The sequence below is a fragment of the Abramis brama genome, assembly GCF_963993115.1.
Source record: "Abramis brama genome assembly, chromosome: 24".
NCBI lineage: Eukaryota > Metazoa > Chordata > Actinopteri > Cypriniformes > Leuciscidae > Abramis > Abramis brama.
In genome coordinates this window covers 21220287-21245784 of record NC_139986.1, presented here as the reverse complement: position 1 = coordinate 21245784, position 25498 = coordinate 21220287, and the positions used below count along the sequence as shown (strand labels likewise).

General features: G+C 38.5%; 1 protein-coding gene across 1 annotated transcript in view; it reads right to left on the bottom strand.

Moving 5' to 3' along the window:
* Positions 1 to 1293: 1293 nt before the first annotated feature.
* The window catches only part of ek1 (eph-like kinase 1), a 63489-nt gene continuing 39284 nt past the window's right edge, over positions 1294 to 25498 (bottom strand). The window contains exons 9-17 of the mRNA XM_084103287.1: positions 19339 to 19406; positions 18560 to 18685; positions 18237 to 18422; positions 12831 to 12892; positions 11484 to 11693; positions 8943 to 9092; positions 7603 to 7796; positions 6221 to 6358; positions 1294 to 5177 (exon numbers count right to left, since the gene is read on the bottom strand). Coding sequence (XP_083959413.1) covers positions 5075 to 5177; positions 6221 to 6358; positions 7603 to 7796; positions 8943 to 9092; positions 11484 to 11693; positions 12831 to 12892; positions 18237 to 18422; positions 18560 to 18685; positions 19339 to 19406 — 1237 coding nt within the window. The 3' untranslated portion in view covers positions 1294 to 5074. The remainder of the gene's footprint in view (positions 5178 to 6220; positions 6359 to 7602; positions 7797 to 8942; positions 9093 to 11483; positions 11694 to 12830; positions 12893 to 18236; positions 18423 to 18559; positions 18686 to 19338; positions 19407 to 25498) is intronic.

The following is a 25498-nucleotide window of genomic DNA, read 5'->3' as shown; positions in this document are numbered from 1 at the left end:
TCAGTTGTTTATAATTTATAGCGGCTAATGTTAGCATGCTACACACCAAAAACATGAATTTTGAAGCTGCTGTATAAAAAAAATGCTAACAAGTTGTTATAAAAAGGACTGAAATTACCACAACATATGTTTACATGCTGGGTGAATCAGACAAGCGTTGTTGTCAGTGTTTATAGCAGCAACCTACGCATCCAATTCCGTAGTAAGTGATTAGGTTGCTGACTATATGCTAGGATTTGGAACAGAGATATTGACTCTATAGCTGCTGGTTTTATTTTGCAGCATTAATTAAACACTGTGCTGTAATCAAATAAAAGGTGGAAATCATTGGCTGCAGTACATGACAAAACGAAACAGCTGTGGAGGAGCTTAAACTGGGAGAAGTTAAGGAGGCAAAACCCTCACTGCCATTCACCGAAGCCCCTCCAGATGGTGGCCCACTGTTTGAGCAGAGCATGATGGGAATAGCAAAGACCTCTGCTGTGTTTGCTTTCAGTTAGCATGGATCTCACGAGCGTATATTGGAAGAGGTAGAAGGGAAGAGAAGAGACAAGCGTCTGACAGTCTGTTTACCTGTGTGTTGATTCACTATCGCTCTGGGGAGTCCAGGCTCAGGAACCATTTTCTGGTGACAGATGTTCAATGTTTTCTTTGAAAATGACCTTTCATTTCATTCCTTTCATTCCTGATTTTTCTGCATGGGTGATGCTTTAAATGAAACAAAGTATTATAATTGCATAAAATATACACTGTAAAAAGTGATCAGTTGACTTAACTTAAAAAAGTGAGGAAACCCGTTGCCTTAAAATTATCAAGTAAATAAACTTCCTGTGTAATTGAAAAAAAAAGAAGTTATGTGGTATTGTCAAATTTACTTCATAATTTCAAGGCAACAAGTTTCCTCACTTTTTTAAGGTAAGTCAACTTATCACTTTTTACAGTGTATATATATATATACACTGTGCAAAAGTCTTGGGTACGTTAGTATTTTCACAAAGAAATGTGGTTTTAAGTCAGTTATTTATAACTTTTGCTGTTTTGTGTCAGTAGGAAATATTTCTAAATGGCACTTGGATCAATATTTTGTTAAATAATAAAAATAAAAAAACATTAATAGCTTTATAAATGTGGTCTGAATGTCCATATATATATATATATATATATATATATATATATATATATATATATATATATATATATATATATATATATATATATATATATATACACACTAACATATACTAATACATACATAAATTCACATTAATTACATTATAGACACAAACGAGAACAAAAGGCTAAAAATATTAACATATTTATTGGACAATGTTCAAAATGCATACAATTCAACAAGAGCTTTATGAAATAATAACCAAACCGGTACACAAATCATCACAATTTTGAAAATTCTAAACAAAAGATACACAGAAAATTAGAGGTAACATATTCAGGTACTGACTGAGGAGCTGGTTTGCTAAAGTCAATGACTCAGTGACCCTTCATCGAGTTATCTGATCGTGTATCCATTACTGACCCTGTACAAGCCAGAGAAGCTTTTTACACTCAGGGCTGAAGTACTCCAGTTTAGAAGTGGGTGGCAAAGTGCATCACATGTGTACACCTCAGCGTAAGTATACCAGATATGATTCAATTATGTAATGCACGGTGCGGTTACTCGTACAACAAAGCAACAGTCCTGACTGGCTGAGTTATAGAGGCCGACTGAAAAACCATCCAACGATTTCGTAATACTGATACTTTCGGACAAAAGAGAGTGGCCTCTTACAGATTAATTGACGACTTCCAGACACATCATTAATATCTTTCAAACAGCGCTGCACGTCTCGACCGCTGAGTGACATATATTTATTATTCTCAGTGCTAATCCTGGCTGATATTCAAACCTGGCAATCAAAGTTTAAGAAGTTGGGTGTTCACTATCGGTGATGTGTCTTGGCTAAAAATGTCTAACCAAGGTCCTGATGCAATGTGCAGGTATAACTCGGTAACAGTAAGTGTGGACTTTGTAAACTGCCAGACCAAAGTTTGCATGATAATAACAGTACTTCAACAAATGGAACACAAACAACTGCATTTATTATTTAAAAAAAAAAATCAAAAGGAATGTCAAAAATGCTTCAAGACAATGTTTACTGCATCGAACTGCAAAAGTTTGTGTGCATGTTTGTGTTGTGTAAATAGTAGGCTATAAACTAAAAACATGAAAAATGAGAACTCTGAAATCATTCCAAGAAACCCAGGATTCAAAGTGTATCGTTTTGGGTTGGAAGAGGCTTTTTGCAATGCTTCATTAAATTATTCGCTGTTATTGTTGCCGCATGGGAAATTACAAATCTGAATAGGCACATATGTTTCAGTAATCTGACAATTAGGAATAGCTCCTAATTAAGAATTACTAAAAGCACAGAGCAGATGTGCCCATTATTACAATTATAACCTTGACTTGCATCAATAAATATTCGGAAGAAATAAACATTCTTCGTTATCCTTTCAATTAAACTGAACTCAATGAGCTGAAGGAACACTTTCCCGGAGAGGTCACAGAATGAGAGAATAACACTGTTTTTGTTGCCTCTGCATCATTTAGAATGTGTCTGCCAACATTATAATTACTGTATATGAAATAAATATTATTTAGCATTTTACTTACCAGAATGCTCAAGATTGGCTTATTAAATCATTACCGTTTCATCTAAATACTTTGCAACTGCACTGCAAAAAAAAAAAAAAAAAAAAAAAAAAATAAATTAACTAATTCAGTATTGTCTTGTTTTACAATAAATTGGTTGATTTCATAAACATCCTAAACCCAGATATATTAATAAATATAAAATAAGATACACTACCATTGAAAAGTTTAGGGTCGGTAACATTTATTATCTTTTTGAAAGAAATATCTTATACTCAACTAGGGCTGCATTTATGTGATCAACATTACAGTAAAAACAGTAACATTGTAAAATGTATGCAATTTAAAAATCTGTTTTCTGTTTTAACACGTTAAAATGCAGTTTTGATCAATTAAACACAACCTAGCTGAATTATAAGTATTCATTTCTTTCAAAAAATCTAGTGGAGATTGTAGAAAATAGTGTTTCAGGGGATATATCATGAATGAAACATTTTTTACCCAATTGACAAACTTTAAGCATAGACTCCACTAAAGTTTCTTAGAATCATGCAAGAAATTTTTTTTGGAAAATGAGTCTTATATTATTCTTATGTTTAGTCTTTTTTTCTTTCTTTTTTTTACTGGAAAACAAGACAAAATGTAAAAATACCAAAGGTAAATGAAGGACTTATGATGACAAAACATAAATATGAACACTGAAACTGAAAGGCATCAAACAGAAAGTAAATCCGTAGACGACAGAACCGAGTAGGCAGTTCTGTCTGATCTGCTGCCATTTTGAATTGTGTATCAGTGAAAAAAAAAAAAAAATCCTGAGAATGCTTAGCTTTACCCAACACCATAAAGCTAAATTATCCATTACATTCTACAGCCTCACAATCCTTGTCTGTTCAAAGCTAGAGTTGAAGGTTAAAATAAGAGTTATCACCTTGCCATAATTTACAACTGACAAAAACCTTCAAAACACTAAGTCATTACTGTACAAATACAATAACCAACACTGTACAATGTCTCGATTTCTACTGCAATACAATCTTTTCTTCTTCAATCACACCATTTCCAAGTGCAAAACAAAGCACTGCCAAGAAACATGGGGCGAGAAACCAGAAAATGGAGGATGAACTTATTTTTAGAGCACCAGCATCTGTTGCGGACAACTTTTTACACGGGATTGTGAACATGGTGCATGGAATTACATGGAAATTGTATGCTAAAATGTTTAAGCTCCACCATTTTGTTATCAAATCAAATGGAAATGTAATCTGAAGGTACCAAGCACTCGGTAACCATCAGAGCGCTACGCTAAAAGGGTTCCAACACAAATACAGGTTCAACAGTCCACCGAGTGCAGCTCCATCAACACCAGGACGATTTAGGGATAAAGTCTGCCTCATTAAATGCTCAACACATATCCTGTCTCCTTCCAACAAAGATGTCCATAACGGCTTACGTTCGTGATGAAATGCATTTAATGAGGCGAAATACTTTAAATATGCAATGAAATTAGAAGAAAAGCCACATCAAATGGATCAAGTGGCTCCACAAAAACGTTTTGAAAAAGTCAGAAAGCTGCTGCCAGTGTGAAGGAAGGACGACATCTGCCCTCTTCATGACATCGTCACGCTGTCCTGTCTCTGGAGCCACAATTACTTTGCATTCCTTAAACGTCTCTCGTTTCTCTGTTGCTATGCATCGGATGTCAGAACTTGTCAAAAGTGACAAGCGTGGGCTCTCGAACCTCTGGGTTCTCTGCGGTGGAATTGACATATTCCAAAGACGCTGCCGAGGGCTTGACGGGAGCAGGCCGGAGTGGCATTTGGGGTCAAGGAGCGGCCCTTCTACGTACTGTTTAAATGTGTGTGTATGCGTGAAAGAGAGATCAGTGCTTCATTGCTTTCTAAAGGCGAGCTGTCTTTGCTGAATGCTTCTAAACTATTTCCACATACACAAGTCTTCAAGGACATCTCGCTGAAGGTTTCCTCATCCTCGCGGTTCACATTAAGTGTCTTATTGAAGTAAATCGTACTGATATCACTCGCAAAAAAAGATTTACAAGACACAATCGGTGTTTCTTCTCAAGGTCTTTCTTCTGTACAATGAGGAGTGGAGCGTGATGTTCACAGTGCTGTGCTGTCACATGGTGTTGATTCTTGTCCTTACTTCACTTGGATCAATAAATATCCACTTTTAAAGTCCACAGTCTTTGAACATCCAGAGTGATCTACTGCCTTAGAAGATTTCTAGATGCTGATCACAAAAGGGAAGGTACTCGCCCATTCTCCTGTAGGGCTGAGGAACTTCAGTGCTGGTAGAGAGATAAGACGGAGTCATTTTGCAGCAAGACGCTTCCATTGTGGCAAGATCGCTCCCAATCTCCTCTTCGGTGGAAGCGGAACAAGTCGAGGGCGTTGAGGTGAGGCGCTATACCTGAACTTGAGTCCCATGCTGTGCCTGAAGACACTGGATACTAGATAGGATCTTTTTCTGATGGCCTGCCAGTGCTACTCCTATCTTATCCAGTTCACTGTGAGAGAAACGGAGAGACAGAAGAAAATACCTTAGCTAAGGGTGTCTATGTTTAGAATACACAACATTACTCAAATTGATATCTTGCACTCTTAAAAAAAATAAAGGTTCTTTATTGGCATCTATGGTTCCATGAAGAACCTTTATCATCTATGGAAACTTTCCATTACACAAAAGGATATTTACAGTGGGAAAAGGTTCTTTAGATTTTTTTAAATGTTTTTTACACTAAGAAAAAAATGGTTCTTTTGAGAACTGTTCTCTGAAAGGTTCTTTGGGGAACCAAAAATGTTTCTTCTATGGTGTCACTACCAAAACCCCATTTTGGAACTTTAATTTTTGAGAGTGTACATGGAAGCAGAGCACGCATATTGTACTGAACGATACCAATGCATACCACTCAACCTTCCATTTCCAGTGTGATTAAACATAACTACATTGATTTTACATACAATTCAATTCATACAATACATACAACATACATTTTTACATACAACTGAATTAAAATGTATAACAACTTCCAAGTTCCTAGTCAATAACTCGTAATGAGGTCATGTGACAATGTGGTATACTACTGCTGCATACTTATTTTTGATCATACTGCCAAAATGTAAATAATTATACACGAAAACGCAAAACAATTATACTTATTTTTGAGATAACTGGTTGCCACTTTAACATTTTATGTTTAATGAAGTAAACATGCAGCGCAATGAAGCCATATCACAACATTATAGCAAAATATTGTTTGGAGCATTTAACATTACATATATTGCATACTCTTTTACATAATTCTTGTAATTCTTGACAGTATATGGTGTATAATTAGCAGTAAGTAGTTATCTAGTACTCAATTTCAAATATAGCTGGTATTATCGTAACGCCATACTACTGAACTATTTTTTTTGCATTATGTATACTGTGCACAGTTTGATTCTCAGTATGCAGTAAGCTGATATACCATTGTGAACAGTCTCTTGAAATGCAAGCAAACATCTCATAATAACATAAATGTGAGGTCTATGAGTAGGTGTTGTTTACCTGGAACTGACATACAGAACCGACTCCAGGGTGACGTAGCCGGCACTACAGAATTGTTCCTTATATTGACCCATTTTAATCAAGTCCAGCCAGTCTTCCACTGTGTTGACCCCCGTGTCAGGAGTTACTGGGTCCTCCCTGTGGATGGAGGAGGAAGTGCAGTTAGAATAACAGCCTTATATACTGTACCCATGTCATTTCACATCTAGCATAACATATGCCAGAACTGCCTTGAAGAAAGCCTTCTATATTGATCTGTGGTGATGTCTGATGTACACTACTAGTTTAATGTTTTTAAAATGCTCAGTCACCAAGGCTGCATTCATGTGATCAAAAATACGGTAAAAACAGTAATATTGTGAAACATTTTTACAATTTAAAATAACAGTTTTCCATTTAAATATACTTTAAAATGTAATTTATTTCTGTGATTGCAAAGCTAAATTTTCAGCATCATTACTCCAGTCTTCAGTGTCACATGATCCTTCAGAAATCATTCTAATATGCTGATTTGTGAGCATTTCAAAAACATTGACCAGTAGTGTATGTATCCATTTTTTGCTGTGTTTTTGGTAAAATTTCATTTAGATTTCTACAAAATCCATGCTGTTTTATCAGCTAATATTTTTAACAGAAGTGTTGCCATGATGTGAGCATTTGTAAAATCACTCACAAACACAAATTACAGTTTCAAGAGTAAGAAACCAGCTTGTTTTCTATGTTCGAGTGTGTGTACTTATCAAGCTTATCAGAAGCGTATCATTGCCTGGACATGTAATGTTTTCCAGATCCAGAAGGGAGGCAGGTTGCACCAAACCATGTCTCTGTCACTCTCTCCCTCTCTGCTGCATAGCGTCCAATATAGCACACACATTGTGTAGCACCAATATAGCACTAAACCCATTTAATTTAATGGTAGGGACATGGGGCAAGGGCTTCCCAGTGGTTTGTGGGAAAATTCAGTTTGCACATCCGGCTTTAATTGTGGCAAGCACAGTCGAAACAATCCAGCGCCCATCTGCCTCCTATTTGGCAGCCCTCAAAATGCAGCAGAAGGATAGACAAGCAATCAGATATCAGCCAATATCACCTCAAACCCCCCTCTCGACTGAGAGAAACATGCACTGGAAGGAAGAAGTTTGTACAGATGTACATCTGGCTTCAATCTAGATTAGCCGGATATCGGTTTCATTTATTTTGAGCTTATTGGATTTCTGCAAAAAACACCTCAGATTTTATCACACACCTGAGAAACATCATAACACTCTTCATCGTGAGCTATATATTACACGCCGTTTGTGCCGAACAAACCGAACTGCACACATCCCAACGGATCACCTCTATTGAATTTCGATATAATTCGCGGAGGGCATTTGGCTCACCAGATTGCAGAGTTGGCCAGCTGTTTCAGGCTGCTTGGATTCCGGATCAGCCTGTCCAGGGTGTTGACAATCTGCTCGAATTTGGGCCGATCGCTGCGGTTCTTTTCCCAGCAGTCTAGCATGAGCTGGTGAAGCACCACCGGACAGTCCATTGGAGCCGGTAGCCTGTAGCCTTCATCTATTGCTTTTATCACCTGGAGGGTAGAAGATTCCACATTAAAACTCATACATTTATTAGCAGCGTATATGCTTCATGAATACTGAGCAGATTTATTCATTCGTTTAATGCATTTGGTTTTTATGTGGGGTTAGATTAATTCATTTTTTTACCCATCTGTGACTTGAACTGAGAATGATATTTCGAGCGAGACCGTCTTTGTTTGCGCAAAGAGGAGCTTTTTAATTTAGTCTCTTTTATGAAATGATACCGCCGTAAGGAAAAGAATAAACTATCCTGATGCAAACATTCGTATTAACTCTTGCCTGGAAGACTGTAACCGTTGAAACGCACCATTGCCTGTTACCATGGCAAAGGAAGGAAGACAGATGGATTTTGTGGTTTACGCCATGAATGGAACTTTCGAAATTCCCTTCCCTCGACACAATAAAAGTGCATCCGCTAACAAGCATGTAAATGTTTTTGTGCTCCAGTTTAACATGACGAGTATACAGTCTCGAATCATTCCCAAATGTCTCAATCTCTCTCCCATGCAGCTTCTTTCCAAATCCCAATCAAATCTCTTCCCAAGGTGAAGATAAATAAATGAAAATGGTTTCTGGTGTGGAAAATCTGCCAAGAACTCACTGACACGGATTCAAATTCCCTCTTTTAAAGCGGCCTGTGAATTGAAATCTGGAAATGTTCACCCTCCAGATGCATTTCATCTTTTTACCTTTTTTTTTTTTCTAGTCCCACTGAAGTTCTCTGGCAAAGGTCTTTTATTACAAATCGATGAGGATTGTCACATTAGAAAAAAAGAAGAAAAAAAAAAGCTGGCCAATGGCAATGGTTACCAGTTAACAAAAATAAAGACTCTTTGTTAATTGAAAGAAAGCTTAAATAAAACTTGAATTTATGAAAAACTAAAAAAAAAATCTAATAAAAATGCAACAACAAAAAAAAGTACATGGCAAAATTCCAAAAATTGTAATTAAACTTAAAATGAAAACTGAAAAAAATATACAAATAAAATCTTATTCAAAAAACCTATAAATATTATAAAGGTATATAAATAATACTCTAAAATAACACTGATGGTTATACCTCCTGATGTTTTTATTTATTATAAGACCTTTGTGCAATGCAACTGTGGTAACATTTAAATTCAGAATTTACTCACGTCCTGATTGGACATTTCCCAGTATGGTCGTTCCCCATAGGATAACACCTCCCACATGACAATGCCGTAACTCCACACGTCACTGGCTGATGTGAACTTCCTGTAGGTGATGGCCTCACTGGCTGTCCATCGAATGGGAATCTTACCCCCCTTAAAAAAAACAGAAAATCAGAGGTTAGCAGTTTTAGGAATTAGCATCGCTACAAATTGCAAAACTATTAAGTGATCACCAGGGAGCTACTAGCATTGCTAGCATTAAAATCATGCAGCTTTACAGTAGTGAAGCTATTTTATTTATTAAGTTGTAGAACAGCTTAAACATAAGGGGCCCTATCTTGCACCCAGCGCAATTGACTTTGTACACTGACGCATGTATCATTCCTATTTTGCACCCGCGCAAAGCGCGCTTTTCCCTCCACAGAAGCACGTCGCTAAACTAGGGAATGAACTTGCGCTCCCTGGGCGGTTCAGCGCAAAAAAGGAGGCGTGTTCCGGCGCAAACGTTCCTTCATGCTATTTTGCAGGTTTAGAAAACAATTGCGCCACTAACCAGGAAAAAATAGTTTAAAGTCAGTGGCGCGTTGCGCATGTTATTCATATGCTATTTTAAGGGCGCATGCTTGGCCATAATCAATGTAGCGTGTGCACAACGCGCATACACTTTGATTCTCTCATCTACACAGAAGCAGCAGTTTTCATTTTTGCAAATCATACATTATTATGATAGATAGATAGATAGATAGATAGATAGATAGATAGATAGATAGATAGACAATTTATTATAAAAGCATACATCTAGCTTACACATTTACCCAAATTATCATACGCCTTTTTAACCGAAGTTAATTTGGGTGGGTTTCTCCATCCCCAACGTCCCTGACGAGAGCGTTGCTCTCCTTGGCTGTGAACCGCTCCTGGCGCGCGTCTGGCAAATCCGCCGTTATAATAGGAATCCGCTTTAGAACAAAGCGCGTCTGCTCTTAAAGGGAATGTGAGATGACGCTCTGATTGGTTTATTTCACGTTACGCCCAAACCACACCTATGAATAATGAAGCTACTTCAGACCAACCCATTTTAGATTTGCGCCTGGCGCAAGAGTCATTTATCCCGCTGGGAAAATAGCAACAGCGCCAAGACCCGCCCACAAAGTTACTTGCGCTTTGCGCTTTGACACTTGCGTTTCAGATCGTTAAAATAGGGCCCAAGCTGTTTTTTTAAATGTAAATATGCAATATGGCCACTGTGGTAAAGGAAGTCCTGTCTTTCAATTAAGGGGTATTTGTCATGCTCAAACAGCAACATTAGACACTAAAGAAAGTTTCAAATTTTAAAAACCACATTGAGGCTTCTTTACATTTTTTACTGTCTTTAGTGTGTAATGTTGCTGTTTGAACATGAAAAAGTTCTGCAAAGCACAAAGCCACTCCAAAGGGCACTGTAAGCACTGTTTCTGAACTCCCTGAAACACATAGATTGTAATCTTGAGTTTTCTTTCCGAACATACATGTCACAATATTCCTTATTTAAATAATTCCCGCCCAAGGTATACGCAAAAAAAGGGGGACGAGACCCGGTTGAGTTGTGATAGTAGTGTGTTGAAACTCGTGGTTATGGTAAGGGGAGTGATTTTTCTGAAACACGCTCAAAGCGGTTGACCAATCACAACACACTGGTCCTGCCGACCAATCAGAAAACATTGTGCTTTTCGAAAAAAGGGGTTTCATGGAGACCAGAACTAGATAGGGGTGCATTTCCCATACAACGACGTAACTCGCTGCTTAACTACCATAGTACAATGCAGTGTTGAAGAAATCAACTAGCTAGTCACGACTGTTTCCCGAAACCATATTGTCGCAAATTGGTCATTCAACCACGGTGGTTAATGATGTCACGCACCTGCTGGAGTAATAACTTCTTTTAATGAACCTGTTTGAGATCGAATAAATACTAGACCATTTGCTATAAATTACGGACATGGCATAGTTGGGTAACGATGCTTTTGGGAAACGCACCCCAGAGTGTTAAATGTGTGAAAAATAAGGTGTTTTTTGAACATTCAAGCATGAACACCTATTCTAGTAGACCCAAAAACAAAACTTTGAAAAAAGGGCATAATAGGTTCCTTTTAAAAGATACATTTATTGGTAATTTTGCTCTAGAATGCTGGTCCAAACTTTATTTTTCATTTTATACTGATCTTCCAGCAAAACCATGTACAAATGCATTCATAAGCAGTAACACACACACACACACACACATGCATACAAACACACTGAGTGGATGTTTAGCCATCCATCAGTCTGGATAGCTGCTATGACAGTCCTGCGTGACCTCATTTCCAGACTACAGGTCAGCAAGAATATATCTCACAGAGTCTGTTTTTTTGTTTACACAATCAAATGATATTTCTTTAAAAAAAATAAAAATAAAAAAATAAACCAGTTAACATATCACAACAAAAACATTGCATAGTAAATCCAGTTAAAATGAGACCAGTACCCAGAAGAGCAAACATCCAGAGCAGAAGCATGATCTCTCACCCGTGTAGTATACGCCGCCTCTGGATCGTCCTCCAGCACTCGTGACAGCCCAAAGTCAGACACTTTACACACCAGGTTTCCGTTCACCAGAATGTTCCGTGCTGCCAAATCCCGGTGCACGTAATTCATCTCTGAGAGGTACTGCATCCCCGCGGCTATCCCACGCATCATTCCCACCAGCTGGATCACCGTGAACTGCCCGTCGTGTTTCTGAACAAAATCAAGAGTTCTCATGTCAAAAACTCATCCCTGTGGCCTTATTTTCTGCCGTGTTCAACCTCTGTGGATCCTGGCACAGTCGGTCAGGTTGGAATTTGTCTCGTGAGTAATTCATAATTCATTGGCTCCCTAATTAAAAGTGTTGCTCACATGTTGCAGGGCATGAGCGATTAACTGCAATGACTGTATAATCATTCAGGCTTTTTATGTGAGCAATGGCAAGTAAGTAACCAACTAACCAAATTATGATGTTTCATTAAACCCTCTGGCAAGAAAACAAAATGTTTTGATTGTTAACTACTGTTGTATGGTAATATTGGGGCAATAACAGGATGCTGTTGTGTTAGTGCAGTGTTTTCAAAAAGAAATTGAGAGAATGGTACTATATAATAAAAGAGAGAGAGAGAATATTTTTATATATGTCAATTGACAGAATATTTTGAATCCAATTTGACATTATGGCTTCATTCTGCTTTTTAAAGATGGGTATTTAATTTAAACCTAACATTAAGTGGGTGGAAGAAAATATACACTGCCAACCTAATACAAAGTAAATACTTTCAAAATAATATTTCAATAATTTGCTTTGACTTTAGTATAATGATAAAATAAAGCCAATGATTTAATTTCAGAAATAATGTTGCCTAATATATAATATCGTTCTTAACATTTTTCTCACATAGTATAAAAGGGTTCATATACACGGAAAACATACATCTGCCTTAATATTATAGGAAGGGATATTTTCATAAACTATTTGCCATCAAAAAGTTTAAAAACCCCTGTGGCTATAGTGTCTCCATCAAGCTTCTAATCTAGCTTGACCAGCTTTATCAGAAAGACCATGCTGGTCGACTATCTCCACCAGATAAGATTTGCTCGTGAACATCATGGTGCACCAGCAACACAAACGCCAAACCAGCATAAATCATGGTGGTCTAAGCTGGGTAGGAGAACACATGCTGAGGGACACAAAGAAAAAACAGGCATCGAGAGGTGTGAACACTCGAGTTGTCAAGCCTGATCTGGAAGAGCCAGACGATTGCTTTGTGTTCCTGTGATATTTCACAGCATTTCCTTTGGTGCAAATTGGCCTTCATCATTCGCACCAAAATAGAGGATGCTCACCTTCAAAAAAGTGTCCAGAGATCCATTTTCCATGTACTCTGTCACTATCATCACAGGCTTACCTAAGGGACAGAAAACAAGGAGACAAAATGGGAAGTGTGAAATATTGCTGAAAATAGAGAGAGAGTCGAAGCGAGAGAAAGACGTTTCATTTTTTTCACGGGCGTGTTAGAAAAGACACAACGGAGAGGCAGGAAGAGGCTGGCGCTTTGTGTCCTATATTTAATTCATTTCCAAGTTGACAGAGAAAAACATGCAGATAAAGAGAGCGGACACCTCCCCCACTTCCCGAGACTTCACAGACCCTTGTCCCAGCTTTCCTTTGCCTCTACCTGCTGCCTGTTACTCATAGTGACAGCCCCTAATCAAAGCTCTCAATAACAGTCAGGCAGATAATTAGAGCGAGCTGTCCACTGAGAATATCTTTGTCCAGAAATACCTAAAATGGTAATGAGTTCCTTTCGGAGGAAGGATGATGAAGGGGGTGTGGTGGGGGTTCTAGGGAGTGCTGTGATTAATTGCCCTGAGGGTGGTGGTGGGGGGGGGGGGGGGGGGGGGGGGGGTTGATGAAAAATAAGAAGGGGTGTAAAGATCTGCTAATGGGAAAAGTGTTCACCTCTCCGCTATGTTGCAGACACAGCTGCAAGAGGCACATATGGGGATTTCGCACCTGCGATGCTCAAAGTGATTAAAAATTCTCCCCTGATTCCACCCGAATAGCACACTGTCAATCAGAGAGACCCCCTTCTCGCCTCGCATGCTAAAGAGTGCAGGCTAATCTATCCTGATTATCAGAGACGCTTGATGGATGTTACATACGGCAGAAACATTCACCTCGGGGCACCAGGCACACATCAGTGTGAGAGGACGTTTAACCCTAGAGATGCTCACCATTTATTTGAGAAGCCCTTTATGTTGTGCCTATGAGTGGACTGGTAACAATGTGGACTGGTAACCAAAAGGTTAAACGGTAGGTGATCCTTGACGTATAATCATTATGATATTGAGGGAACAATGTAGCCATAATTTGCTCCATGAGGATTGTTTCTGTAAATTAGTGTAAATTTGGACAAATATCTATATTTATTTTTGACTTTTTTTTAGATAAAAAAAAAAAAAAAAAATTCAGGTTAATAAGTTAATATGCATGCATTTTCTAAATAAAAACAACTTAAACGAATAAATGAGTAAAAACAATTAAATTTAAAATAATTTTTTATTTTGCTACTTTATTATTGAGGTAAAAGGTGACATTTCTTCTTATTTATTGCATATGTTATTATTATTATATGTTATATTGTTCCTGTAAATTTACAGGGTATTTTTTTTCTTTTTTTTTAGCTTAAAATAATATAAATTAAATAGAATGAAAAAATAACAGAAAATAAAATCATGATGGTCCAGTTAATATGCATGCATTTTCTTATTAAATAAATACATTCTTTATCAAAATAGTATAATAAAAGTATATTAGCAGCTGTGCTTTAATTATTACGTTATGCTTTAACTATTAGACAGGATATGTTTAATGGAAACGTTGCATCAGCTGTTACTGCCATTGCGCTGTGACGTTTGCCCATTTCTAGCTGCAATACACGAAGTAAAAAGAAAATGTGAGTAGAAGACCTTGAGGACAAAGTTAACAAGACATCAGCCCTGTCGATTTCAAGACACAATTTAAGCCTGCAGACTGGAGATTTGCGGGTGAGGCTACAAGCAAAGAGTCAATGGTTTCATTATGGCTTTGTAATTTCTACTTCAGCAAAGCACAAAGAAATTGAATCCAATAAAACCCCATTCAGCCTAACAAGCTATTTATAGCACCAAGGCTTAAGATGTTACTGTTTGTGGTTTCAAGCGAATGGGGCTTGCACTGTGTGTCCTCACTGCCACTGTAATTTAATCACAAATGTATTGGTCACGCCCTTTAGAAATGATGTCACACGATAAGCGTGGTGAAGGATATCCGAACAGATCGCGCGTTAGCTTATCAACGTGGGACAAATTACTTTGACAGTGAGCTAGTTGGATAACATGGCTTCCTTGCTTGCCTTAACCTACAAACCTTTGGCCAGAAATGAAATACAGACCGCATTCAAACATAAACCACAACATCTCTCTGACATTGCCGATGTTCGCACTATCAGATCAAACTGGCGTGTATTTCCGTACTCTAGCCATTCAGCTTCTTAAGAAATGGCTGACGGTTCTACTGATAAGTTTGTTAATTAAATTACCTAACTTATCCATGCGCTCACATTTAAGGGTGATTGATGTTGCAGCAGTTTTAGGAGCGCTCCAATTAGACACCATTCACACACACACACACACACACACACACACTCAAAATGCCATGATTAAAACAAGGCAATGAGCATATTACGTCCTGCGGTGGGCCAATCTACTCTAAGCGCCTAACTGCTGTTGAAAGGTTGTAATTATGGTCATTATCACAGGAGCAAGGAATGCATTCAAAGCAATCTGAAAAAGGTGATTTACATTAAAAACCTGCAGCTTCAGAATGTACTCTGTACTTTATCTGTAATCACATGCTGTGGGGGCTTTTGATGAGATGACAGCAATTTGCCGTAAAATATCTGAAGATAAAAGGAATGTTCCGGTTTAAAACAAGTTAAAAGCACACATTACTCTGAACAAATCAATACATTCGATGATTTAGAAATGACATTCTCTGGTCTATTGTTACCCCTGTTGACGGCACAAAAACTTTTCTTGAGAACTCAGCTGGAATGAACCTGAAAATACAGCCGTGGATAGCGAACGTTATCAGATAGTAGACTGGAATCCGCTAATCGGATGGTTAGATCCACAATGGGTTTATAATAGAGATGATGACAGCTCTGTGTTTTTGTAAAGATGGGGGATAAAGAACTGAATGGGGCATTAAGGTCTATTCTGATTCCATTCTCTGAGCTGCTGACACATTTGCATCACAAAAAACTCAATCACGGTCTAATTTTTTCCGTCTGAGGTGGTAATGATAGAGCGCCTCTCTGAAAGCAGTGTTACGTGACAGATGCTTTTCATATTACAGCGCAAAACTCTTTGTCTATCTCGCCGTCGCTCCATCAGGCAGCATAAACACTCCTCAGCCTCTTTAATGGAGGATGCCTCTCTCCGCTCGGCTCCATCAGCACCGTGATTAGTCTGTGCGTACGAGGAGGGGGCTGGATTGACAGCTGCTTCTGTAATGCGGTGCGAGGGGTCGCTGACCTCTCCTATCCCCATCCCCTACGCCATCAGGCTGATCTGTGGCCTGTGAAATTACTCCGGCTATCAAATCTCACCCAATCAGTGGTGAAAGAAGACACGTTCGCAAACCGACACAAGCACGCACGTGTGTTATATTACTTCAGTGGCAGAAAGAGCAAGATGGAAGATACGTAATCTTATAGTTTCATTGAGCTTCAATCGCTAATAATTAAATACAAGTGTGTTTTTACATGTGTGCGCAGGAAAGGTTCTCATGCAACTCTCCACGGGTAAACTCATACATATTTATGTTTTTATTGTTATTCGATTGTTTTTGAACCAGGATTGTTCTAAATGAGGGAGTGCATGGCTTACAGTATGTACATTCCTTACATATATTAGCATAATACATGCCGTTTCAAACAACTTTACCTGTTCAGCCATTTGTAACCATCCTAGATATAATAATAATATATATTTATTATATAATAATACATAAAATTGTATGTGTACATATAGAGGATTGCAGATGGAGTGGGTAATGGATATGACAATGGTAATGTATTTGGTCTTGGTGAAATAGATCTGCTATGCTGCTGCTAAATTGCTTCTGCTGTTGATTATTGCTGCTGCTGCTGTTGATTATTGCTGTTGTTGTTACAGAGCAAGTACAGGAACTCATACAGTACAGGAAGTACATGAATACATACACCGATACGCTGCTGTGAGTATGTAAGATAAACTGCTGCTGCACAAATAGCATATAAAAATGACCACTAGCATATTTATGCATGTGGAGCTGGGGAAGGTGGAGGGTTTTGGAGGAAAGCTTACTGCAAACTGCTATAGTAAATGTGAACCGGCCATTTAAATGTTGAGCAGCCAGCTCATTGGCTGCAGATGCAACATAAACCAATCAGCTTGTGCCAAGTAGTCAACGCTGTGAATATCATCAGTTTGCGTTAAGGACCCATCAGCCTGCGCCATCTAGAGTTTCATGACAGAACTTTGCATATACATTTTGTTTGTTTGTTTGTTTTTAATTGGCCACTCCAGTTTCAACCCCCCTACATACAGAAGTAAAAAAAAAAAAAAAAAAAAAATACTTTTTATAAATTCCTATTTCTGTGTAAAACTCACTGTGCACCTTTGGACATTCCAAGCCTACAATAATGAAAGTCTTATACTGACATATTTGTTGAATGGAGACTTTCATGCCTTCATTATTATGCTCTAACAGCACAGAATTAAAAAGGAGAAAATTACAGTATTTTTACTTAATAAGATGGGAAAAACTGCTCTCTACTGCCAACATTGATATTAACTATTTGAACCGAATCAAACTAAAGGCCACCATTAGCATTTTGCGCAAGTAAGAGGAACTGGGAGGAAATGTCGAGAGGATTAATGTTAATATTTGTGACATTGAATATTCATGATCCCTCCCAAAACTCACATCCAATTACATGTTTGTATTATCGATATTCATGCAGCTGGCATGAATATGGATGGTCCTTTTGTTACAGCGCCTGCCAGTCTAATCCACAGAGGCTTGAAAGAGGAAAGAGATCTGTAGAGGAAATTACCACTCAATAGTGACCCAAACACCTGTTGCAAGACACTGCTTTTTTAAACACAGACAATAGGAGCCCTGAAACACACAATAGCGACAGCATTCTCAATAAGATGGCAAATTATAATTAGCATCCTCATTATCAACCGGGAGCAGCGAGCATCAATGTTAGATTCTCAGTAGTGGCGATACAAGCAATCAGAGGTAATACAGCCCTAAAAACAGCCCTAAAAACAGACAAAACAGTGAGAATTAATGGCTTCTTCCATTTATCTTTCTTTAAAAAAATTACGCTATCTCGCCATGATGATGTGTTATCTATGACTTTTTTGAAGACATTATCTCACCAGCTAGTGTGATAATTCATTGCGATAAAAGCTAATTCAAAGGCATATTGTCATAGCACATTTGTATTCTGAAGAAGTAGGGCAGGAAAGCACAGATATAAACATTGTCATACATATTTATTCAAATGAATATTCATGATCCATGCTATTTTGTTTTTGTTGAAGATAAGATTGTAAGGTCAATTATCTCTGTGTGGAAAACACAGGGGGTACAAACTATTTCCAGCAATAGACGTTGCATGTGTCAATGTGATTCTGTATGTATATACTTACATCTGGTGACGACTCCCTCCAGTCGAATGATGTTGGGATGGTCGAACTGGCCCATGATGCTGGCCTCACTCAGAAAGTCACGTCTCTGCTGCTCTGAGTATCCGGCTTTCAGACTCTTGATGGCCACCTGGATCTCCCTTTTACTGGGCAGCCTCAGACGCCCACTGCAAACCTCTCCAAACTCACCTAGGAGTCAAACAAAAGCCTGTCAACTAATTGAATTTACACTAAATCCCTTATATCATTTCATTACATTCCCATGGTGAGCTGTTCAGGTGGTTTACACAAGTTGGTCATGTTCTTGAGTCATTCATTTGACTTACCAGCCCCAATAACTCTCTCAATCCGGATGTTGGAAACTTCGATTTCTTTGGCGAAGTCTCGCACCGCCTGGTTTGGGTCCTCGTACGTGTGCGGGTGAATGTACATGCGGGTTTCGGGAAGTTTGACTGCAATGCAAAATGGTAGGAGTGAGGATAACGGTCGGGTTGTTTTACAGTCACTTTAGTTACCTAGACTGAACCATCCATTTTTCTAAAAGGAGGGGAGTGCCACATTTTCAACCTCATTAAACATTGTCTTTGGCAGGCAGGAAAAGTGTCATTAGAGAAAACACACATTAGGCAACTAGAGCGATCAGAGACATCATTTATCAGCAGATGCATCAGAGACACTGTTCACTAACCAACTATTTCCTGGAAAACATGCACTTTCTTTATCCATCCATCCAGCCAGCCAGAACGAATTATGTTCAACGTCTGACTGGCCAAAAATACATACAACCCCTATTTTAAGGGTTCTCATCTCTAGTCCTTGAGGTCCATTTTCCTGCAGTTTAACTCTGACCTTGATCAAACGCATTAGCTTGTTCAAGTGTGTTTGATTAGGGTTGGAGCAAATCTCTGCAGGAACGTGGACCTTGAGGGCCAGAGTTTAGAACCCCTGCCCTATTAGATGAGATTTCTTGAACTATTTTCTTCGAATGAAATACATCAGACATCTTAAAAAAAGTTCAGGTTTTCAACATTTGCCGGATATTTTGCTGATTACTCTTAAAAAGATTTGAGTTCTTTTCCAAGACCAAAAAACCTGCATGCATTACCTCGTCCATGCTGAAACTGCATTTTCTCTTCCTCGGGGTCTTGCTTTGCTTTAATATATCCACAGCGCCTGGAACAATAGGATAGCAATAGGATAAGCACAATTAAAAAAGGCCGACACAATAGAATACATGCTTTCTCTCACATTAATTCAACCAACCAATTCCCCAAGACAAAAGAAAATGTTGAGAACTGTAGAATCAATTCTACAGCGGCCTGATACAGTCACATATATCATCTTTTAACAGTATAGTTTAAAAATAATGTGTCTTTAGAGTCCGGTTTTCCCACCTAGTAAAGATTTCACTGCACTAATCCACTCTTTAGCACTGGGAAAATGCAATCCTGCCACCTCTGACTTTATCATTAACTACATCATTCCTCTCACAGTGGGATCATGAATAAGGAAATGCCCCAGATAATGAATATTCCAATACACTGGGGAGGAAAGGTGGCCAACGTAGGACTGATAATTATGTTCATTATTCATTTAATCCTCTTAGTGACACACGCTCACACATTCCCTTTTCCAGTCATGTCTTTAACAAGAACGTACTGCCAAAAAAGTAATGTCAAAGGCTGTCTAGCCATAGTAATTATACATTATGTTGAAATGTGGAGAATGGCTGCAGAACGTCCAAAGACTGGAACATCTGATGGGGACCAGGTGGAAAAAGCTTTCCTAATGGATTTCTAGGGGACACTGGCTCAATAATATAGGTGAATATCCACTTATGAATAGAAATACATGCCGGAGTCTCTATTGTACTATAGCTGATGACAAAATGCAAGGCATTTTTTCTAACTGCAGGAAACGAAAGCTAAGATGTCAGCAACAGAGAGAGATAGTGTTATGAATTATCACATCAACACTATAATCCAGCTAGAGTTGAAAGCCTTTGGGCGAATACACACAGGATTCTTTCTTGCATCCAAAAACCAGCTAGAGTGCAACAGAATTGAACAGATCACAGGGGTCTTGAGGTGCATTTTTAAAAGTTAATGTTTTAAAAGTTAGACACACAGTTTAACATGACACACCTTTCTAAACAACACAACAATCAATGAGGTATGACACAGTGCTTGTCTGATGTTTGTGTACATAGAAAACCAGAATAAAATCTGTGTGATTGCCCCTTTATAAAGCCTATAATTCAGGGATGAGTACCATTCAGAACTGATTTGAGAATGCTTTCTAAATTACAATTCAATAGCTGAATTTGCATTAAACCACCAAACAGGAAGCAGAATGATAATTAAATTTTTGATTTAAAGAAATAGACAGACGGACGGATGGAATCTTAGAATGATAGAAAGACAGATAGAATGATAGACAGGTAGACAGACAGACAGAACAATAAATAGATCAAACCATAGAATGACAGAAAGACTGAAAGACAGATAGAATGATTGATAAGCAGAATGATAGAACTATAAAATGACAGACAGACAGACAGACAGACAGACAGACAGACAGACAGACAGACAGACAGACAGACAGACAGACAGACAGATAGATAGATAGATAGATAGATAGATAGATAGATAGATAGATAGATAGATTTCTCTAACTCACACTCAAGAATTTCGCACTGCAATCAGACCACAATGACAAATCATCAAAACTCTGCAATCAAACCGCTAAGCTAGTAATACTCCCGTTAGCAGCTGCTGGGAAACGATCATGTGATCAGTATTTTGGTTCTGGCATTGATTTTATGCCCAGTTAACAATTCTAATCAATACAGGAGTCCCCCTCTTTCAAGAGCCAGAGCGTGCTCAGCTGCCCCAGAGCAGTCAAAGCATCGGGGCCTGAGGCCAGGGTTGGGGCAAGAGCAGACCTGGGGGTCTATTACATAATGGGAAGACCACTGGGTTCATTCATGCCTCCTCTAATCCGGAATGTTGCATCTCCCTGTGGAGCTGCAGGGGGTAAATCTTTCCCTTTCAGCTGTTGTACATCCCCGTCTGGTGGGGGGTTCAGAGGTACATGTGTGTCGTTTCCTCTCTGCTGCTTTTAATGAGACTTGGGGTCTCAAGAGAGACCCCACCTGTTCATCAGCCACACATACATACACACCCCCCAAAATAAATGCTCGAGGCCTAGTGTGCATCTGTGCACAGGTACAGCCCCCTCAACCCCTTCGATCTTTATCCGTCCCATGTGCAAAACACAGTCTATTAAACGAAACATGTTTGCAGGGCTGGAGGGGTTTGCGGAGGTGGGCCGCCCGACCGAAGCATGTGGTAATCAGGGAGTAAATCGACTCTCCCGAAACCGACCCCACTTGCTCTCTAACCTGCCCCGCCATCCCTTGAGGTCCCGCAGACAGATCCCTCCCCCTTGCACCTGCTACAGCGCCGCACAACACGCTGATGAAACACTTCCAGCGCCTCAGCGGGACATCCAGGAGCTTCTAAAGTGAAGCATGATCCCACCCTTCAACCTTCTTGTCGCTCATTTAAATGTAATATGCACTATTAACATATTCTGTTATAACGGTGTATAAAAAGCGGGGAAAAAAGTGACAGACTAGTGTCTAGGACTCTGCAATTAACGCATTTTTCAACTGAAGCATTCCTCAAATCCCTTTTGTGCGGTGATAAAGATGTTTTGCAGCCCTACACCGCTGGAAGCCCTTTTGTCTATGACCCAGTTTCTTTTTCCTTTCTTCTTCCTCTTTTTTGTCTTTCTCCCGCTCTCACAGTGTGAAGCTTGTATCTGCAGGTGACAGTGAAGTGGTGCAGCTTTGTATATGCTGACAGGGCTCACATCCTTCTCTGTGCCTTTGAGAGAGGGACATTAAGACCATGTGGAGACTGGTGCAAAATTAGAGGGATTCTTAAACTGTCTGGCCTGCTTGAGGGAACTAGGAGTGAGAGCTGACTCAGATAGTCTGCCATAAGCATTAAGAGAAAGGTATAATGGAGAGAAAGAGGAAATAGACATATTTGGTGCTTGTCAAAACAATATTATTGCTCATAGTAATTAAAACCTTTAAAAAAAGTAAAAAAAGTATTAAACGTTGGCATGCAATTCGTCTTAAAGCGATTATGTTACATAGCCTACATTAATGATACCTCAAATCTACCTCCTTGAGAATATAAGGAAATAAAAATAAAAAGCAGCATAAAATTTCACTATAGAGTAGAGGTTATACTACTTAATAAATATATTTTAGAAGATCTGTTTTTCTATGGATTAAAAAAATATCTTCATTTATGTAATGAAGATGAACAAAAGTCATGAGGGAGTGTAATTAATGACAAATTTCATTTTGGGGTGAACTAACCCTTCATGTACATGATAACACTGTGACAACTGATCATGTCTATCCACATTTCCCTGTTGTAATATTGTTATTGTTTGATTTTATACAGGCGTCTGATGTTGATGAGGTCTGGGCACAAGTATCTGTTGGGGTGCTGACTGTCATATGCTATATTTGGATTGCCAAACATTCGGATTACCCTAAAGCCATGAAAAACTTTCAAAGAGTGATGCTTGACTTGGGACAGAACATTGGGACTCGGAATTTACAGTGTATGAGCATAAAACACGGTCGTCTTAATGTGGTAACTCTCTCCTCTGACCCTCAAACTAGTTCATTACATAATGATACTCCAGTGCATTGAGCTAATGAGGTAGAGCAGCTTCCAGCTGGGTCTTGAGGTCTGTTCAGCATGCAGTGGAAGGCAGGCGAGCTCCAGCTTTCAACTACCACAAGGACATGCCAAGCTACTGGCATGGACATTATATCCCAGCAGGGTGGCATGCACAACAGAACAAAATTCAACTGATGTCCTTGCATGTTGCCATGTGCCTGTTCTCCAAAAGGAAAGTTCTAATTTGGCATGGTTCACTGAAGCAAGTTAGTTAAAGCATACGTAAGCCCTGACGTTTGCTGTCAAATCATAGAATATCAATGATTTCTCTCCAGAAGTAAAACATTTCCCAAGCCTTTTCGGAGAAGGACATGTTGACACATATGATGAATACAAACCGAACAGACCAATACAAATCTATCATTACCAATAAACAGTTTAATTATATCTGCTATCATTTAATAAAACCATCCCGATAGGTGATGAAGGACATAGTATTATCTTATATATATAAAAAAAAAAATATATATATATATATATATAAATATATATATATATATATATATATATATAACTTTAGAATGAAGAACTAATGACAAAACAAGTGGATATACTACTGGAATTCTCAATATCTAAATATGCTGGAAACAGAGGTGATAAAGCTGACGATTTCACATGGCGGGGCATGGCGGTCTCAATTCAAACTACTTGAGGAAAATGGTCATGAAAAAAAATGAATCCTGATGTAAATCTTAAGGTAATAATTAAAAAAGTAAATGTTCATTGTTAAATGTTACTTTAAATATTAAATACTACATGTGATAATGTATTATGCAATGTGTATCAGAAAATATAGAAAGCAGTTTAATCTGTAATATGTTAATCTGTAATATTTTCCTTTGTCCAACTTCATCAGAGGCATATTGGCAAAATGAGACCGGGTGATACTGGTAAAGAGGTACAGCATATAAAGTGATCTAAAGAGGAATCATGAGTTTATTATTAACTTATACAGCAATAAGGAATGGAAATGGAATCATCTCTGTAAACATTTCTCCTACCTGAGAAAAAAAAAAAAAAAAAAGATTTACAATCAAGCTAATGATAAAAAGAGGAAATGATTGTGTGTTTGGAGGAAATGGACAGTCATAAATTCTTAGCTCCTCTGACAGGCATTTTAAAAACACTGACTCCGTCAGTTGAGAAGGGTTCATTACGCTAATTGAAATCCAGAAGAAAATCGAGCTGATTGATGGCACATCCTGGTCTCATCTCCATCCATTGCACATGCATCCAACATATCATCCACCTCAATATTCCGGAATGTTCCGCTGATGCGTCCAGGCACATCTACAGCTGGCCTGCCATCAAACGAATGGAAATGAAATACTAAGTGAAGCAGCATGCTGAGAGTGAGCGAGTCATGATGTGCTCAGGGGCTACAGGGACAGCGATTTCTGCTCGGAAAGGCATTGGAATAGCCAGATGGAACTGTTTGGAAAAAAAAAAAACGCTCTAACACGCTTATGCAACCATTACGGAATGGCACAGTTATTCCATTTTGTGTTTGTACTTGGATGTGTTGCTATATTTCTGTTAACCCACATGCAAATGGACTGACTAAACAGTCACGGTACTGTATCAAACCCAAGGGCGAGATACAGGTAATGTCTGCACTAAATCAACCGAACAAGACCCATTAAGCCCTCGGCTGTGCTTTGAAAGCACGATCTACACTACTCAAACAGCCTACAGTACATTCACTCAGGTTGGTACATTGATGACATTCACGGGAAGTAGATTTCATTCACAATTACACCACACTGTGGGTTTCACTACACAGAGAGAAATGTGGCCCTGAAACCTCTCAGTGTGAAACCTCTTTCTGATTGTTTTTTTCTGTTTTCAGCTCCTTTGTCTCAATGGTTGCAAAACGATTTCACACACCAAAATGTTTTTTCTCATTGATGGTTTGATACCCTAGCCAAATCCAGCCCAGAGAAACGCCCCATCTGTGCACCATTTTTTTAAATTTTTACTTGTAATGATGTTTTCAGCCTGAATTGGATCATTTTGTGGAAGTAATTTGATAGAATTGAATAATTTACTCTGCCATTACATTTTAGAAGAGTCCCATAGAATATTCAACCATCAAATAGCAGGTGTTAAATAGTGTGCATTTATTTTGTTATGTAATATAAAATTTGCATAATGTTATGTAAGCAATTGCATGCTTTAGCACACTACAAATCTGCCAAATCTTAACGTGATTTGAGTAAGAGAGACAAGGGGAAAACACATAACCACTTTAAATGCAATAAAGCCAATAATAACCAATGAATTCATAATTCCAGCAGAAAACAGGTGTGTGGCTTCTTGATTTCATCATTAAGCTGCAATAATTTCATGCAACATGAGCATTAGTGAATTGCTTGGTGGCAGTCCACCAGGAAGTCAAGGAAACTGCTTTAATATCAGAAGCCTGAAGTTTTTCAGCTTATTTTCATGGCTGGCATTCAATGCTCCACAGGCTTGCAAATGTGCACGTATTTGGCT